The 18,017-nt window shown below is 47.4% G+C and overlaps 1 protein-coding gene across 6 annotated transcripts in view; it reads left to right on the top strand.

The window, feature by feature from the left end:
• TJP1 (tight junction protein 1) overlaps nt 1–18,017 on the top strand; it is a 707,329-nt gene that overhangs the window by 452,502 nt on the left and 236,810 nt on the right. For all 6 annotated transcript variants that reach the window (XM_086958396.1, XM_086958395.1, XM_086958394.1 and 3 more), the window contains exon 18: nt 14,226–14,326. In XM_086958396.1, coding sequence (XP_086814522.1) covers nt 14,226–14,326 — 101 coding nt within the window. The remainder of the gene's footprint in view (nt 1–14,225; nt 14,327–18,017) is intronic.

Below are 18,017 nucleotides of genomic sequence, written 5' to 3'. Positions count from 1 at the left end.
CTACAAGGTCAGCCTGTAGATAGGAAAGTGGCCAGACGCCACCGCCCGGCTCCGGGCAATCCTCCACCCACCCCACTCCCGAGAACGTGATCATCCAGGCCTCCACCTCCCAGAACGCATTCCCGACGGCCCGCCCGATCGGGAATCCAAGAGGTACGAGCAATACGGTAAGAAAGTATTCTTCTCCCTGAGTTTTTGGACTGCGGTCAGTAATGTGATGTAATGTAATGTAATGTAAATGTAATGTATTGGCATTTATATAGCGCACTACTTACCCGTAGGGTCCCAAGGCGCTTCGACCGCTGCGAAACCCTTCCTGGCTTCCCTGAGAGATGGTCCCTTAATGGGTATCTCCAGGGTGAGACCAGGCATCCCCGGCGGTCTGGTGGGGCCGTTAGTGAAGATGAGGCAAGCTAATGCCCAGAGTTGCCGAGTGTGATCGCTGATCAGAGTGGGCACCGAGGCGAGAGAATTATCGAGTCCGCTGACCCTGGTCCAGAAACCTGCCGCGCCGGGAATCGAACCCTGGTCCCGGGCCATCCTCTGCTCTCGGGTCTGCCGCCTCTAACCAGTGAGCCACACTACTTCACACCGCGTCAACACCGCGTGCCCCTACACCCACTCTCTGTGGGACACGGTCGCGGACGTGCTGCCACAATGTCCGGCGGAGGTCCAGACTAAACTCACCCAAGCCCTTGCGGAGGGTCGAGATGCAGCACGGTTTTCTATCAGGTGTAGGCTGGATACCACCGACTCACTGGGCAGAGCGATGGCGGCGATTCGTCGCCATGCCTGGTTGAGGTCCGCCAACTTTTCGGCCGATGTCCAGAACACTCTTATGGACATGCCTTTCGATGGCCGTCGCCTTTTCGACGACAATGCAGACCATGCGCTTGAGCGCTTTAAGGACTCCAGGGTTACGGCCAAGTCCTTGGGCCTCTCGGCCCGCGCCAGCAAACGGGTGCCTTTCTGGGCCAAGGAAGGGGAGCTCCCACACGTGCTGCCAGCCACGCACCGCAGACTAACATCCAACGCGGTGGCGGCCGTGGAAACCGCCGTGGTGGCGGTCGGGGACAACGGCGAGACCAGTCCACACCTTCCCCCGCAGCATCCGCCTCTAAAGCCTCCTAGTCTGTGCTTTCAGGCCCATGTGACGTCACTGGGGGCAGGGTTCGCCATCACCACTTCCACTGGCGCACTGTCACTTCGGACAGGTGGGTGTTGCAAATCGTCCGAAGGGGCTACTCCCTCCCCTTCGAGACAACCCCTCCAGCCATGCCACCACAATACCACCGCGTGTCGGGGGACCAATTGCAACTTCTGCAAGACGAAGTTACGGCCCTCTTGGCCATTGAGCGCGTTCCTGGGACGGAAGTAGGGTGTGGTTGTTACTCCCACTACTTTCTGGTACCCAAGAAGGGCAAAGGGTGCCTACGCCCTATCTTGGACCTACGGAACGTCAACGGCTTCCTCCGGAAAGAGAAGTTCAAGATGCTGACACTGACTCAGGTCTTAGCTGCCCTGGACCCAGGAGACTGGATGGTAGCGTTGAACTTGCAGGACGCTTATTTCCACATTCCCGTTCTGCCGGTCCACCGGCACTACCTGCGATTCACGGTAGGCCACAAGCACTCCCCTTCGGCCTTACCAGCTACCCACAGGTGTTCACGAAGGTGATGGCGGTGGTCGCAGCTCATCTGCGCAGGTTAGGAGTTTCAGTCTTCCCCTACCTCGACGACTGGTTGTTGAAGGCGGGCTCGCCCCAGACAGTCGTCAGCCACCTCCACAGACGACGGCAGATCTCCTACACCAGCTGGGGTTCTCCATCAATGTGCCCAAGTCACACCTGTGCCCCTCTCAGAAGCTCCTCTTCATCGGAGCGGTTCTCGACTCGGCGCAGTTTCGGATTTATCCTCCCGAACAGCGGGTTCGGGATATTCAGGCTCTGATTCCAATCTTTTAGCCTTTATCTCGGGTCTCGGTCAGGTTGACGCTGCGGCTTCTGGGGCTGATGGCCTCCTGCATCTTTCTGGTGCATTACGCCCGGTGGCGGATGCGGGCTCTGCAGTGGGACCTGAAGTTTCAGTGGGCCCAGCATCAGGGCAACCTGTCCGACCATGTCCTGATCTCGGAGGGCACTGCGAGACAGCTGCAGTGGTGGCTCACGGACCGCGATTGGGTCAGCGGCAGGTCCCTCTCCTTACCCCAATCGGAGCACGTTGTTTTGACGGACGCGTCCCTCCTAGGTTTGGGAGGCCACATGGGAGAGGCGGAGATCAGAGGCCTCTGGTCTCCGGCGGAGTCCCGGCTCCATATCAACCTTCTGGAGCTGAGAGCGATTCGTCTAGCACTGAAGGCATCCCTCCCCTCTGCCCGGAAGAGCGTAGTGCAGGTGTTCACGCACAACACCACCGCCATGTGGTACTCCAACAAACAGGGCGAGGTGGGGTCATGGACCCTCTGCCAGGAGGTTCTGTTCCTCTGGCAGTGGCTGAAACATCAGGGCGTGACCCTGGTGGTTCAACACCTGGCAGGTTCTCTGAATGCCAGGGCGGACTAACTCAGCCGGCGGGGCATTATGGAACACGAATGCCGTCTGAACTCGGATGTGGCGCAAGTCCTCTTTCTGCAGAGGGGAGAGCCTTGCTTAGATCTATTCACCACAGAAGAGAACACACAATGTCATCAATTCTGTGCGTTGGAATTTCCAAGGCGGCACTCGCTCGGAGACGCTTTTCATCGCGAGTGGAGTTGCGGTCTGTTGTACGCCTTTCCGCCTATACCACTTCTGCCCAGAGTGCTGAAGAAGATCAAGCGTGACCAGGCCCAAGTTATCCTTGTGGCTCCAGACTGGGCACGAAGGTACTGGTATCCCGAGCTACTCAGAATGTCTGTCGGTCCCCCGGTTCGTCTGCCTCTTCAGGAGGACCTTCTGTCGCAGCAGCAGGGAACGGTCCTCCACCGAACCTGTCCAGTCTCCACCTACATGCTTGGAGATTGAGCGGCGACAGTTGAGGCCATTTGACTTGCCTCCTGAAGTCTGTACTGTGATTCTGGCAGCCAGGCGTCCCTCCACAAAGTCGGGATACGCCTGCAGGTGGAACAGATTTGTGGCATGGTGCACAACAAAGGCTGTGGATCCTCTCTGCCCCTCTTTCTGAGGTTCTTCTCTTCCTTCTTTCTCTTGCCCAGCAGGGCTCTGCTCTGGGCACTCTCAAGGGCTACCTTTCTGCCCTTTCAGCCTTTTTAAAGCTACCTGATCAGCCATCTTCGTTCAAGTCCCCAAATGTAAATAGGTGTTCGAGGCATATGGGCTGCAGATGGTACATTATGAATAGATCGCCATCTGGTGTTGGGCTTGGATGATTGCACTTGTTTTTCTCTTGGAGAGTCTTTTGTATCTTGGTGACTCCTCCTTTGGTTGCTAGTGCGCATGGGCATCGGCTCCATCCTTAGATTGTTTTTTTCCGCCATCGGGTTCGGATGAGGATTGAAGCGCTCCAGATCGACTTCGGAAAGAAGTAACTTTTCGGCGCGTATTCCCTTTCCAATTAGACGGTATTGTTATCGAACGCGATTTCATTTCCATTCCGACGCGTTTCGACTCCAGCATCGAAGAAAAACTTTGATCTACGTCGACGAACAGGAGGCCTTTCTCGACGTGGTCAAGCCCGGAGTCCATGGAAAGGACTCCATTTAAGAAATGCCCAACGTGTGGTGCTAAGTTCCCACACAAGGACCTACACGAGGTGTGCAACCTCTGCCTATCGCCTGAACACGAATCCAGGGACTGCGAAGCCTGCGCAGCATTCTCCTCCAAGTCGACGATTAGAAACCGTCGAGCTCGAAGACACGAGGTTTCCAGAATGCAGTCGGAGGCGATCCCGGAGCTGTTCGAAGACCAGCACCTCGATGAAGAAGAGGATCATGAAGAACAGTCAGGGTCGGAAGGGGATTAGTCGGATGTCGAGGAACTCGACGGGCAACAAACCGTGAGTGACGACGTCCCCTTACCAAAAAACCGACCCGGTGCGGTAACGACACCGCCTTCGAGCCCGGTCAAACCGCAGAAGAAAGTTTCCGACACCCCGCCCTCGGGCCCGGCAACGAAACCGAAACTGAAACCGAAACTCTCGGTCTCCCACCATGTCGGATCCGAGAAGTGGTCGACATCGACTTCGACACCGAAGCTTCATGCAAGGGAAAGCTCGGCATCGAAACATTCCATGTCGAAACCGAAACATGCTTCGACGTCGAAGACTCACTCGACACCGAAAAAATCGGAATCGAGCAAATCCTCGGTGCCGAAAACACCGAACATTAACGATCGGAAGCAAAGGCACCTTTCGGAACCAAAAGCTTCGGTACCGACACAGGAGCAGCAAACAGATCCGAAACAAAAGATTTTGTTTATCGATCCACAAACTGGCAAAGTAGTGACGAAGAAGAGGAAGAATGAACAGCTGGAAGACAAACATCTTCCTTCTAAAAAGAGAACAATGGGGACAAATACAACTCCTCCTACTTCTCCTCGACCTAGAGTCACACCCTCTTTTCCTATTCCTCACACTATGCCAACTATTCCTCCACCTTCTACACCAAGACCATCTACACCTCAGTCAGATGTAGACAGTGATACAGGGGAGGGAGAACCTCATGGGGATGATGACACTATCCCAGATAAGGATGACTCAATGGGAACATTATGACGCAGGGTCAGATGATGACAACGACCCAGAGTTATATCCCTCAAAGCCTTCACCACCTGATGATAACACAGGGTTTGTACAGCTCATTAATAGGGCAGCAAAATATCATAAGGTAGATCTACATACAGAACCTCAAGTAGAGGATTTCCTATTAGAGACACTACCTACTGCACAAAGAACATCAGGTACTCTACCTATGCTGAAGGGTCTTCTCAGTCACATAGCAGACAAATTCGAAGACCCAGTGTGGGCTAGGGTGTTAAACCCAAGAGTTGATAAAAAATATAAGGCAGCTCCAAAGGACCCAATATTTATCAAGCGGCAGGTACCTCTGGACTCGCTTGTAGTTTCAAACGCTCGCAAAAGAGCGAACTCCTTATCTACAGGAGAAGCCCCTCCACCTGATAAGGAGTCAAAATTAATAGATGCATCAGGCAAAAGAGTAGCATCACAAGCGGCAAATAGCTGGCCCATAGCCAATACACAAGCGCTACTTGCACGATATGACAGGGCACATTATGATGAGTTAGGAAAACTCATCACACATCTCCCTAAAAAACATCAGAAGAGAGCAGATCAGCTAATACAGGAAGGAAAGATAATAACTAACACTTCCATTAAGTGCGCCCTAGACGCGACAGACACTGCAGCAAGATCCATCAACACCAGTATCATGTTAAGGAGACATGCATGGCTTAGAGTCTCAGGGTTCAAACAAGAGGTACAAACATCTTTATTGAACCAACCCTTTGATCAGAAGACACTTTTCGGCTCAAGCACAGATGAGACTTTAGAAAAGATGAAAAAGGACACAGAAACGGCTAAGTCAATGGGAGCATTACAACAGCCAACACAAAGGGGTTCCTTTCGTAGATCAACCTATAGAGGGGGCTCAAAAAGTACAGGAACAAGTCAGCAATCCACCTCTTTTACACCAACGTCACCCAGAGGTAATTCAAGAGGCAGTTACAGAGGTAACAACAACAAGGGTAGAGGTCGCGGAAATAATAACAACCGCAACTCCCCAACCCCAAAACAGTGACTTAATACAACTTCCCCCAGACCACATAACACCGGTCGGGGGACGTCTAGCACAGTTCCTACTGTCTGGGAAAACATCACATCAGACAAGTGGGTGAGACAAATTATCCAACATGGTTATTGCCTAGAACTCACTGCTACCCCACCAAACATCCCCCCAAACAGCGTCCAATGAGTCAAGACCATCTGACATTGTTAAAAGAAGAAGTACTATCACTGCTACAAAAGCATGCCATAGAGAAGGTTCCAAAACATCAACAAGGGACAGGAGTATACTCTCTATACTTCCTAATCCCCAAAAAAGACGGGTCTCTAAGACCAATCTTGGACCTCAGACCTCTCAATGCATACATAAATTCGGAACATTTCCACATGGTCTCGCTCCAACAAGTACTTCCTTTACTGAAGAAAGGCTACTTTCTTTCTACACTGGATCTAAAAGACGCTTACTTTCACATCCCAATTCACAAAGCCCACAGAAAATACCTAAGGTTTGTAGTGGAAGGACAACATTATCAATTCAAAGTCCTTCCGTTCGGGGTCACAACAGCACCGAGAGTGTTCACAAAATGCCTAGCTGTGGTGGCAGCACACCTAAGAAGACAACAAATACATGTCTTCCCTTACTTGGACGATTGGTTAATAAAGGCCAAGTCATAAGAAGAATGCCTTCACAACACACAGAAGACCATTCAATTGCTACACCACCTAGGGTTAACGGTGAACTACAAAAAATCCCACTTACAACCAAACAAAATTCAACAATACCTGGGGGCTACTATAGACACAGAAAGAGCCAAAGCATACCCCAATCCAATCAGGATACAGACAATGGTCAAGTTAATACAAAGATTTCAACCACAACACTCACTACCAGCACGAGTGTTTATGCAGCTGTTAGGCATGATGTCCTCCTGCATACTACTAATACCACATGCCAGACTACAAATGCGCCCACTACCGGAGTGTCTAGCGACACAGTGGAATCAGGCTCAAGGTCAGATTACAGATCTGGTGTTGGTAGACGACCGTAAGCATCGCTCTCTGAAGTGGTGGAACACAACAAACATTTCCAAGGGACGGTCGTTCCTAGAACCGATTCCACAAGCAATACTGACAGCGGACGCATCGCTCTCCGGATGGGGAGCGCACATGGACAAATACACAGTGCAGGGGAAATGGAGTGTGCAGCAAAAGAAACTGCACATCAACTACTTGGAACTACTAGCAGTGTTCCTAGCACTAAAAGCTTTCCAAATGCAAATAACCAACAAGGCAGTCCTGATCAGAACAGACAACATGACTGCAATATATTATATTCAAAAACAGGGGGGACACACTCTCTCCAACTATCCAGACTAGCACAGGACATTTGGAGATGCGCCATTCCTCAAAAGATCTATCTGTTAGCAGAACACCTACCAGGAGTTCAAAATCAGATAGCAGACATCCTAAGCAGAGAGTCAGAACAAGTACACAAATGGGAGCTGCACAACCAGATACTGCAGCCATTCTTCCAAAGATGGGGGCAACCAGAGATTGATCTGTTTGCCAATCATCAGAACGCAAAATGCCAAAACTTTGCATCCAGGTACCCACACCACCGGTCCCAGGGCAATGCACTATGGATAAATTGGTCCAACAAATTTGCTTACGCTTTTCCCCCTCTCCCACTAATTCCATTAGTGGTTCGGAAACTGCAACAGCACTCAATGACAATGATACTAGTAGCACGTGGGCAAGACAGCCGTGGTTCAGCCGTGGTTCACCACGCTACTACAACTCTCACAGGTGCCACATCAAAAGCTAAGATTATTACCCATGCACCTTACACAGAACCATGGAGAAATAATGCACCCAGATCCCAAACAATTGAACCTAGCGATCTGGCTCCTGAGGTCATAGAGTTTGGATACTTAGATTTACCTCCAGAATGTATGGAAATCATTAAACAAGCAAGACGCCCTACCACCAGAGCATGCTATGCAGCAAAATGGAAAAGGTTTGCTGTACACTGTAACAGTAATCACATCAACCTTCTGGACGCATCTACTAAACAGATTATTTGCTATTTACTACACTTGCAGCAATGTAACTTAGCATATACCTCTATCAGAGTTCATCTCGCAGCTATAGCAGCGTACCTACAAAACAGGCAACATATTTCCCTGTTTAAAGTACCAGCAATTAAAGCTTTCATGGAAGGACTCAAAAGAGTCATTCCACCAAGACTGCCACCTTCCCCAGTCTGGAATCTCAACATAGTACTTACCAGACTAATGGGACCACCCTTTGAACCTATGCATAGGTGTTAAATACAATTCTTCACATGGAAGGTGGCCTTCCTTATAGCTATCACTTCACTCAGAAGAGTAAGTGAGTTACAAGCGTTTACAATTCAAGAACCATTCATGCAGTTACACCAAAACAAGTTGGTTCTTAGAACAAACCCAAAATTCTTGCCTAAAGTAATTTCAGCATTCCACATCAATCAGTCAGTGGAGCTACCGGTCTTCTTTCCAAAACCACAGACGGTAGCGGAAAGGGCCCTACATACATTAGATGTCAGAAGGGCAATATTGTATTATATAGAAAGAACACAAACTTTCAGAAAGACAAAACAGCTATTTGTAGCTTTTTCTCCTACACATAAGGGCAATCCCATCTCTAAAGCAGGCATTGCCAGATGGATTGTAAAATGTATACAAATATGCTACTTAAAGGCAAAGAGGACATTAACTGTTCCTCCTAAAGCTCACTCTATACGTAAACTAGGAGCGTCTATGGCATTCTTGGGAAACATTCCACTAGATGACATATGCAAAGCAGCTACCTGGGTTACACCGCATACCTTCACAAAGCACTATTGTGTAGATGTGCACACAATACAACAAGCTAGAGTGGGACAAGCTGTACTAAGGGCTTTATTTCAGACTGTTGCAACAGACACGGGCGACCACCGCTAGGGAGGAACTGCTGTATAGTCTATTCATAATGTACCATCTGCAGCCCATATGCCTCGAACGGAATATGCTACTTACCAGTATGCATCTGTTCTTGGCATAGAGGGCTGCAGAGTGGTACATGCCCTCCCAGCCTCCCCGGAAACCTGTGTCTGTTCCAACAATATCTTATTTAGATACACTTACATGGGCATTTCTATCTGTATTCTATCATACTACTCCATCTAACCCTACTATGGCAAAACAATCTAAGGATGGAGCCGATGCCCATGCGCACTAGCCACCAAAGGAGGAGTCCCCAAGATACAAAAGACTCTCCAAGAGAAAAACAAGTGCAATCATCCGAGCCCAACACCAGATGGCGATCTATTCATAATGTACCACTCTGCAGCCCTCTATGCCAAGAACAGATGCATACTGGTAAGTAGCATATTCCTTTTGAAGGGCATCACACACATGTTTCACCCTGTTCCGTTCGTGATGCCCCAGTGGCACTTAAACCTTGTCCTTAACTATCTGATGTGCGCTCCCTTTGAGCCACTTCATAACTATCCTATTTGCCTTCTTACTCTGAAGACTGCTTTCGTGGTTGCCATCACCTCTGTCAGGAGAGTGAGTGAGCTCCAGGCTCTTTCTTCCAAACCTCCTTTCCTTTCTGTCCATCCGGACAAGGTTGTGTTGCGGACAAGACCCACTTTCCTGCCCAAGGTTGTCACAGCCTTCCACATCGGGCAGTCCATCACCTTGCCCACCTTCTTTCCGCCTCCGCATCCCTCAAAGGAGGAAGAGCGGCTCTACCGTCTGGACCCAAAACGTGCGCTCTCGTTCTATCTGGACCGCACACACCAGTTCCGGGTGGATGACCAACTCTTTGTTGGTTACATGGGTGCTAAGAAGGGTTGGGCGGTACACAAGCTGACCATCTCTCTGTGGGTTGTGTTATGTATCAAGGCATGCTACTCCTTGGCTAAGAAGGAACCTCCTGTTGGGCTGAGGGCCCATTCCACTCGGGCCACAGCGGCTACTACTGCCCTGGGCCGGGGAGTCCCCTTGCAGGACCTTTGTCAAGCAGCTACGCGGGCGTCGCTGCACACATTTGCAAGACACTACTGCCTGGAAAGTCAAGTCTGAAGGGATGGCTTCTTTGGCCGTTCCGTCCTCCAGGACTTTCTGGTGTGATTATTGGTTCGCAGACCCACCACCGGGGTTGGTATTGCTGGGGTATCTATTCTAAGGTAAGGAATATAATACTAACCTGTTTCTTTCAGATGAACAAGTTACTTACCTTTGTTAACGATATATCTGGAAGAAACAGTAGTTAGTATTGGATTCCTTACCGACCCACCCATCCTCCCCGTTCTGCGAACCGATATCTAGGGTTAAGGTCATCCCCTTTCACGGCCCTAGTTTCATTGCACCAGTGTTGGTTTTTATCATGGCTCTGTGTTTCTGGCGCGGAAAAGCTATGTATAAGAACTGACGTCATCGCGCGAGGGCGGCGTCTAAGTACTCCGGCGACGTCATCCCAGTGCAAACGACGACGGACGCGGAGCCGCAGACGACGCCTACCGACACGCAGGGGTACTGCTACGCAAAAGTTTCCGGATCCAGTCTGACGCCTGGGGATATTCTAAGGTAAGGAATCTAATACTAACTACTGTTTTTTCCAGATATATCGTTACCGAAGGTAAGTAACTTGTTCGACTCCTAGTTTCGACCTTGCATGTCCTGGGATTGATGAATCAATAAAACAACAATAAAACAACTCAGATAAACCACCCATACTGCGCACAAGTAACTTGTATAGAACAACATGCTCCAGAGCTAAACTGAGCTGAACATACCTATGAAACCATCATCTGGTCAAGTTCATACCGAAATCCACACACTGAACTGCATCACTTAGCTATCATCCATTATACAACCACATTAGGGTCCACGTTGAACCCCCTGAAAGAGTCAATCCAGTCTACAGTTCTGTTTTGAACTTCAGAACAAATCTAGATAGTAGCACTGGGTCATTTTTACCCTACAGCAATAGTTGCATAGAGTCTACATTGACCTAGGCACACTCTGTGGATGGGTACACAACTTTCACACACATGGAAGTGGGCCAGAGAATGCACCACTCTCTTTTCAGTATATTTTTTGACGTAGCTTCCAGAAACATGGTAAAACTGATATCACTGATGCCTGTGCCTTGCTACTTTATTTCTAGGATGCATTGCAATCTGAAGCTAGAGCCACACACTGCCAGTTTGATTCACAATATTTTCTGAATCTAATCTCATGAAAAGGAGTCAACAGAAATAATATTTATGAATCAGTGAGAGCATTACAGAAGATGCATAACTATTTCTTTCTTTGTTGTATTTATCCCTGAACCCAGGTTAGTTGTACTTCTGAAGGGCGTAGCAGCTTGTTAGAAGCATTAGCTATTTAATAAAACTGAAGTATTGATCTATTCATTACCACACATGCAATTAATTTAGTTGAGATGTGTATGTTTCTTTCAAGGCACACTTGGTTGCTAATTCTGGATCCTGTAGCAAAACTCTAATTCTCTTCATCAGTTTTCAAAAACATAATTTCTTGACAAAGTCAGTATGGAAGTGTGAGAAAGTGCCTTCTTTATTGGCTTGGTATGCCCCCACTTTTTTCTGACTGCTGTTGTGCTTTGACTGTGTGTGCCCTGGGCTCCTGCCAACCAGGTACCCAGGGCCTGTGTTCCTTCCCTAAAACTGTGTTGAAACTAAAACCCAATTGGCATCTCTGGCCACCTGTTAGTCCCTAATAAATGGTACCCTAGGTACCCAGGGCACCCACACACTGCCTTTGCAGGCTGAGTGCCTAAGTACAGAACTAAACAAAGAGTCGACATGGCACACATCCCTGTGTGCTATGCCCACAGACCCACTGCCCTGGCATACATCAGTCACCTCTCTAGCTGGGTGCCCTATGCCAGTTGTGGGGACAGAGGTGCATGAGCCCTGTGCCCCTACAGTACCCCGGGCCATTACTGGGCACTGTAAGTGCAGTGATGCCATTAAGAATATATGGTGCTGTGAGGTCGACATTACGAACTCCACAACACCATAATGGCTACACTGAAGACTGACAAGTTTGGTATCAAACTTCGCAGCACATTAAATCCACACTGATGCCAGTGTGGGATTTAATGAAAAATGCACCACAGAGGGCATCTTGGAGATGCCCCCTGAAACCTAACCACAATCGACGTCTGGACTGAGTGGGTGTCTAGGCTGCCACACATCAGACCTGTTGCTGGACCCCTGGGTGGAGAGCCCCCCCGCTCTCCTGGGCCTGCAACAATGCACATCCTGGGCAAGGTGCTAGCTCTCCTCCCCCAGGATTGGCAGCGGGAAGCTTCAAGCGCCTGCTGCCTCTGTGAGCTTCTCCAGACCATTTGCTGTACCCAGCAACTGGCCCCCACCAGTCCTAACCCCCACTATGGCAGGAAGACTGGCGGGAAAAACTACGTCAGGAAGGGGGGGTGCCAGCTTGTGCCAACTCCAACCCTCAGGTGGAGGAGACGAGGTAAAGCATGACCGCGGGCTCTGGCCATCTTGAAGATGGGGAGCCCTGCCCAATCACAGCTAGGCTCCTGCCCCCCTCCCACAGGAGAGGAGCAGGCTAGGGGGTGTACCCACCCCAGGACAGGGACCTATTGGTCCCTGCCCTTGCCCTACCTGTAACGCCCCTAAATTCAGTATTTAGGGCTCCCTGAACCTTCCTTTTGGAGATCCCGATAAGAAAAGAAGAAAGAAGATCAAGAAGAAGACCCTCCTCGACGAACCAGACGACGCCTGCAGACTCAGAACCAGGGGCCCCCCAACTGCGACTAGCTGAGGGTAAGCTTTTCCGGCACCCAAAGACACCCCTGCACCCGGCGCCCTGCAACCCGCTGCGCCTTCCTTTGGGGTACGTACCTGTGCACCAAGATCCCAACTTACCTCTTGAAGTGGTGGTCGCCCCTGAAGAGTCTCCGTCCCCGAGCCTGCAGCCTTTGTTCATTTTTTACCTTTCCCTTTGAATAACATTGTGCCAACGGCTCAAAAGCACCCTGCACCCAGCAGCCTGAGTGCCGCTGACCGTGCCACCTTTGCCCTATCCTACTTACCCATTTGCCCTGAGCAAGTGACCAAGAGCCCTGCTCCCACAGCCGTGTGGCCTGCTAGCCAGCAGCCACCAACCGAAGGCCCCCTGCCCCCTCATTGGATAACATTGGGCCTAACTACCTCTGCACCCGGCCGCCCCTGTGCTGCTGAGGGTGAACCAACTGTACCTACCTGACCCCGGGGGACCCCTGAGTCTATACCCAGAACCTTAACTTCACCAGTCGAGTACTCACCTGGAAACCGGTAACACACTTACCTGCCATTGGATAACATTGACTGGCTTGGCTCGAAAAATCTTCTAAGTGTGAAGTTTTGGAAACTAAAAGTATTTATATAAAATCACCCGAATTCCTAAGTACTCATCTGTGATCAGGAGAGAAGCCAGTACTGTACCTTGTAGCCCATTACTGAACCATAAAGGTAATCCTTACCGGCTTTACTAGTAACCTGTATTTTTTCCGTATGAATCCATTGTCTGCTTTTCTATGAAATTTCTTCTAAGTGTCTACTTTTGAAAACTTGAAATATTCTTTAAAAATCATAAGAAATATTGAAACGTAATTACTTAGGTTGAGACCCCAGTACCTAGGAGCCCAGTACTGGATTACAAAAGTAACGAGATCGTACTTTACCTGCAACCTGAATTTTCTCCCATTGGATAATATTGGCAGATTTTCATTGAAAAGTTTCTAAGTGTGAACTTTTAAAACAGCTTTATATTCCTGAAAAATCACTGCAATAACTAAAATGTTTATACTAAATTGTTTTCAGCTTAGACCCCAGGACTGCATCTAGGATCCAGTCCTCGAACTACCAAAGTAATCTACAAAGTAATCAACTGTACTTACATAATGAAAACCCATTGAACTCAATGCTAAAGTGTGTTTAGAATTGTGTTGCCTACTACAACCCCTGTATCTATTGTGTTCACAAAGACTACTGCCTTTTTGAAAAGAACTCATCTGAGACCTTTCATATTGAGAACAGTATATTTTGATACCTGCCGGTTCTAAAATATAAAACTTCTAAATCTTTGATATAAAAACAATTGGCCTGGAGTTCAGTCTTTGAGTGTGTGAAACCTTTTGCTGACTGAGTGTGTACAACAAATGCTTTACACTGTCCTCTGGTTCTGCCTTACTGCTCAGCCGAGCTACCACTTTAGATATTAAGGTCACACCTGGCTTTAACCTCTGTTATACCTCTGGGGTTTGTGGACTCTATACACACTGTACCTTATTCTGGTCCAATATATATAGAGCCACTTTCTCGCAGGAAGTTCATAGACAGGAATGTGTTCTATGTTCTACTATATGTTCTTGATTTGTTTGCCATGCACTAAAGAGTAATGTAACATTTGTTGTTCTTTTTAGCTACCATTAACTTAAATTCGATGAATGATGGGTGGTATGGAGCCCTAAAAGAGGGAATTCAGCAGCAACAGAATCAGCTTGTATGGGTCTCAGAGGGCAAGGTAAGTGTATGTTGTGTCGTACTGGGTTGGGTTTTAGTTGTTACATTGACAGAAGCGTTGTTGTAGGACAGATGAATCCACTAGAATTGTTACCATACATGTAGCTGAGATCAATACACTTTCTGTCAACTTAATGTAGAATATTGTTAGGGAATGGTATGTGGCGTAGTGGTTGTGTCCTACTAAATCTTAACAGTTCAAATAAGATCTGTGTGTCAGGGTGTCTGTTCTGTTCTTCAGATTTATGCTCCTGAAAACTTTAACTCCAACGCATCTTCGTAACAGTCTTCCTAGGCACTAAACTAAAAATGTTTAACCTATTTTACTATGAGGCAAAACCATAATCATGTGCTGAAAGGTAACCCAAATTCACTTTAGAGGTCTTTAGGTTATATACTTCTCCTTTCACCCAATTAGCTTCTGTTGTTCTATCAAATCCCAAGGCTTCTCATGTGGTAACTGTTACTGTGAAACTAATGACGCAAGCTTAAAGATACAGAGGTTTGATGAATTTGATACCTTTTGGGATGGGTGTTACTTGGAGCACAACAATGAGTACCTGAGCACTGCACAAAGGATTGAAAAAGAGGCAGTAAGGGTAGGGATTGTGGTGTAATTTTGAAGCTGCTCCCCATCTCTATTCTTTTCAGTTATCCTTTAGGAAAGAGCAGGACCATGATTGATCATTCCCTTATATCTACTGCTTTGGGTTATAACTGGCATCTTTTAGAAAGAGAAATGAAATGTAATGTCTTACCTCTAGAGAAGATGAAAGACCTGTGTGTGCGCTCAATTGTCTTTTTATGTTTTTCACATGTGACTATTTCTGTTTTATACAACACAGTGGTTTCAAAACTTGAATTTCATGTGAATGTCTTTTTTGAATTATGGTACACAATTCACGGAAAGACCCCTCAACTTATGGATTTAATCAAAATGAATGTGTTACCTTAGTGCAGTTTCCCTCCCAATAGATCATTAGTGTCTAAGCAAGGCACTGCATAATGATAATGATAATGAAACCAAACCACAACACTTAGTTTATATTTTATTTTTTGTAAAATGTGAACATTTTAATTGTAATCTGTTTCGGTATTACCGGAGAATTGCAAAGATTAGCTTTAAACCCTCTTCTCTTCTGCAGTCACAATGTGCTTAACACAGCATGTCTTAAGCAAAATCTTGATTTCTGAAAAACGTAATCACATTGTCTGTTATGTACTGTACACAAGTAAATACTATAGATTATGCTATTTCCCTTGTTTTCTAAAACATTTTACACCAAAATAAACTTGTAATATGAAATGAGTAATTGGTTACATGTACTTCAACCCATCCCTCCTCCTGTGCTTTGCTGTTTGGGGTAGTTTGTGCTTAGTCGTCCATATATTGTGGTTCACATAAGGTATCTATGCAAAATTTGCATCCTTTTTTTCCTCAACATCCTGGGGATTCTAAATGTACCCAGGGTTTGTGGATTCCCCTGGAGGGAACCGAGAAATTAGCCAAATTTAGTTTTTTTTTCAGGTAGAAAATTCTGCAGAAGAAAGCATCTTTTTTTTCCCTGCAAATGGCATCAACGAAGGATTTGCATGGCTAAAATTAGCACCTTCCCAGCTTTTAGGAACAGGCAAACTTGAATCAGAAAACCACTTTTTTCAACAATTTTGACATTTATCCAGGAGATAGCCCATTTATTCTATTTTTGTGTGCTTTCAACCTCCTTTCAGTTAGAGGTGGAAACGAGTGTAAAATCCATGGTGAAAGATATACATTTCTAAAAAGTAGGCAACATTCTGAATTAGCAAGGCGTAATTGGTCTAGATCCGTCAGTTTTCCTTTAAAAAGTAACAGTTGAAATAAAAAAATATTGAAATTCTGTTGAAAATTGCCATTTTTGTCTACGTTTTGATCTGTAACTTGTTCTTACTATGGCAGATTTCTTAACCCCTTGCCTGCGAGGCTAATTCCCCTGCTGTGCTGGGGGGCGGAGGGGCGTGTACAGCACCCCGGTGCTCATGACAAGCTCAGCTCATCATGAGCTACGGTGGGCGTGTACTCATGACAAGCTGAGCTCGTCACGGCCACACCCGTTTCTTTAGAACGCTCAGCACAGTGGGAGAATTAGCCCCGCGTGCGAGCGTTGCGGCCATTATGACGAGCTCAGCTTGTCATGAGCACACTGCCACTGTGTCGTCATGAGCATGGGAGGGGTTAAAGCAATGTACCGTTACGTCCGCTGGACCCTTCTAGTTGCAGTGATATATAGGGATTGTAGATTTATGAGTACCTTTACAGGCATGTTTCAGAAGGCATTTTGTAAAAGGTATTTTGTGTTACACACCTGCTTACATTTGAAAGCCACAAATGTAGAGATATTCAATTGCCAATAAATGTTCTACCATTCTGTATTCCCACATGTCTTCCTATAAAACTGGCACCCCACTTGTATGGCTCGATCACCAAAAATGTTACCTAGGAGATGACATATTTCACTGAGAAGAATGCATGTTTTCCCCAAGGTGGCTAGCTGTGGTGGTGACATAAAAGGATGCCAAATTCAGAATGTTGACTACCTGTCAGAAATGTATAGCTTTCCGTGATCCACTGGCGTTTTCGGTCCCGGGCATAGCGGCCATCTAGGAAAATCTACCAAACCCAGACATTTGTGAATAATATACACCCGGGGGAGTATAGGATGGTGTGGCTTGCGTGGATGTTTTCTTACCCAGAATCCCCTGCAAACCACATACTTAACTAAAAAGTCACATTTGTCTCCGATTTCTGTGTGGGAAAGGTATGGGATCACTGGGCTGGCACAAATTTCCTACCACCCAGCGTTCCCCCAGGTCTCCCGATATATATGCAACCTCACTTGTTTGGGTGGGCCAAGAGACCGTGACAGGGAAGTGTCCAAAACTTGTAGTGATTTCCTTTTTGGACTCACTTTAGTTCACCCTCAGTTTTTCACTTTAGATGTTTTTAGGCTGACTCAGCTTTGGGCCCAATCCAAGAGCCCATCACTCTCATACACCAAGAGGACTAACAAACCAGCCACACCAACTAGCACCCAAACATCAGACAACTGACAAACACACCTCAAGCTAGTTTATACAAATACTGGCTACCAAACACTAACACACTTCCAGTCCATGCCCACACAGCCAATCACAAGTCCATGCACGACCCCAGTCAAGCGCCAGTCTACTCACACCGACAGCCACACACATCATCAGCCAAACACCAGTCAACGCACACCACCAGCCAAGTGTCATTCCAAGCACGCTGCCAGCCAATGCGAATGTCCACGCACTGGAGGGAAAAAGAGGGTCCCTTCTGTCGTGTAGGTACTAAAAATACATAGGATCTGCACGTTTGTTGGACAACATAAACCAAGAGATTGGTGTCTATGCTGATTCTGGACACCCCTACAGAATAAGTGAGCCTATAGACCAGTTAGCTCACAGTGCCATTATAAGCCCCCAAACCCTACCAAGGAGCAAATAGTTTCTGGCAGCTTTTGAACATATTTCACCCGAAAAGGAAGGGGTGAGGGTTAACAACTCACCTACCCCGAACCCCCTGCTCAGACATCATAAAACCAAAAGGGGTAGGGAGGAAAGAAAGGTGATGGACATGCAGTGGCACAAGTAGTGTTGTAAAAAACTGCTCTCACTCACACACAAATGTG

This window comes from Lissotriton vulgaris, chromosome 2_1, assembly GCF_964263255.1.
Source record: "Lissotriton vulgaris chromosome 2_1, aLisVul1.2, whole genome shotgun sequence".
Classification (NCBI taxonomy): domain Eukaryota; kingdom Metazoa; phylum Chordata; class Amphibia; order Caudata; family Salamandridae; genus Lissotriton; species Lissotriton vulgaris.
Note: the sequence above shows the minus strand (reverse complement) of the source record. Positions and strands in the feature narration are given on the sequence as shown.